Source organism: Plasmodium cynomolgi (assembly GCF_000321355.1).
Source record: "Plasmodium cynomolgi strain B DNA, scaffold: 0843, whole genome shotgun sequence".
In the NCBI taxonomy this organism is placed as follows: Eukaryota; Apicomplexa; class Aconoidasida; order Haemosporida; family Plasmodiidae; genus Plasmodium; species Plasmodium cynomolgi.
Window position 1 is genome coordinate 1 of NW_004193077.1, and position 1567 is coordinate 1567.

The following is a 1567-nucleotide window of genomic DNA, read 5'->3' on the forward strand; positions in this document are numbered from 1 at the left end:
ATAATTAAAAGATTTTACAGTAATTTATATTTCAATTTACTTTAATGAATTATTAGATGTTAAGATATCTTTTAATATACGGTTTTTACATAAATATAACTAAAAAAATTGTAGAGGGAACAAAATACATATATGCACATATTATTTTATTTTTTATGTAGAAATTATATAATCAATCCGAAAATGAATTTCTCTCAGAAAAGTTTTATGATGCTATGGAGAACGTACCTGCGAACCTTCGTTATTATAATCAAAAATGTGATAGTATTATGGTAGAAAGAAAGAATAATGAAAACATAAATGAAGAGACATATATAGAGGTAAATAAAAAGTTAGCAGAAATGAAATAAATATGTAAAAGTATCGTAGCATATTTATATTAGTATTCATTATGGCATTTTCCGAAGTCTGACCACGATAAATGTGTTCTATTAAATTATTGGGTATACAGTAAATTGGATGGAATTTTTAGTTTTAATAATCTTTCTATTATTCTTCGAGCTTTTGCCCCACTCCAACAGATATGGAATGATATTGTTGAAATACTATCACGTAACAGTCGCTATAAAATATGTCGGCCAGACAATGTTACTATTATGCAAAAAGACTGGACGAAAAGAAAAGAATTGTACGATTATTATGTCGATTATGATTTTCTTTTACCTATGGCTCAAATCCATAAAAGCAATGAATGCACATATTATAATAAACTTAATGATATGTTTTCATTATATAAAACCTTTGAGAAGGTATGTGAACCTAAAAGAGACAATTGTCCAGACGTCTTTTATAAATGCCAGGAAAAAAATATTGAGTCTGCGATAAAAAAATTAACATGTGATGCTACACTTAAAAGTACAAGTTTACGCACTTTAATGGATAATCCTTCGCTTCAAGTTACAATCCACACAGAAAAGAATCAAGAACGTGAAGAACATTTTGATCTTGATATTAAAGATAATATTACTGTCGAATATGATACCGAGTTAGATAGAGAAAATTCCGGAATTGGAACAAAAGTTACTCATACAATTCTTGGCGGAGCTCCAGTTTATTTAACTGGCACTATTTTATATAGAGTATGTATATATTTTGTAAACATATATCATTATAGTACGAACTTGTAAACACATTTCTTTACACGTAAAACAATAATAAGTAAATGTATTACATATCTATATTTTAATTTTTTACATACAAGTTCACATCGTTAGGTCCCTGGTTTCGTGGGCTCTTTGGAGAAACAACAAATAGTAAGAATACAATGGATACGTTTTCACCTTATACACAAGAAACAAGCGATACGTTTGTCGAAAATACAGCAAGCTATATATCTTATCAACCTGTATAAATTTAATTATTAGAAAATAACAATATTAATTGATCTAAGGTATATAGCTCTAATATTCGGATATATTTAATGCATGTCTTATTAAGCACATAAAAAAAATGGAAAAAAAAAATTGGAATAATAAATAAGGAGTTATAAATGAATATTATAAAAAACAATAATATAACAATATGAAAAAATTTAATATAAAAATGTCCAAATGAGTAACATAATATA

At 26.5% G+C, this 1567-nt stretch overlaps 1 protein-coding gene across 1 annotated transcript; it reads left to right on the forward strand.

Annotated features, from left to right (window-relative positions):
• Positions 1 to 161: 161 nt before the first annotated feature.
• Positions 162 to 1364, forward strand: PCYB_005920 (CYIR protein; the record flags this gene model as incomplete). Its single annotated transcript, XM_004228013.1, has 3 exons — positions 162 to 320; positions 408 to 1079; positions 1215 to 1364. The coding sequence occupies exons 1-3, from the start codon at positions 216 to 218 to the stop codon at positions 1362 to 1364; spliced, it is 927 nt and encodes a 308-aa protein (XP_004228061.1). The 5' UTR covers positions 162 to 215.
• Between the last annotated feature and the right edge of the window lie 203 nt (positions 1365 to 1567).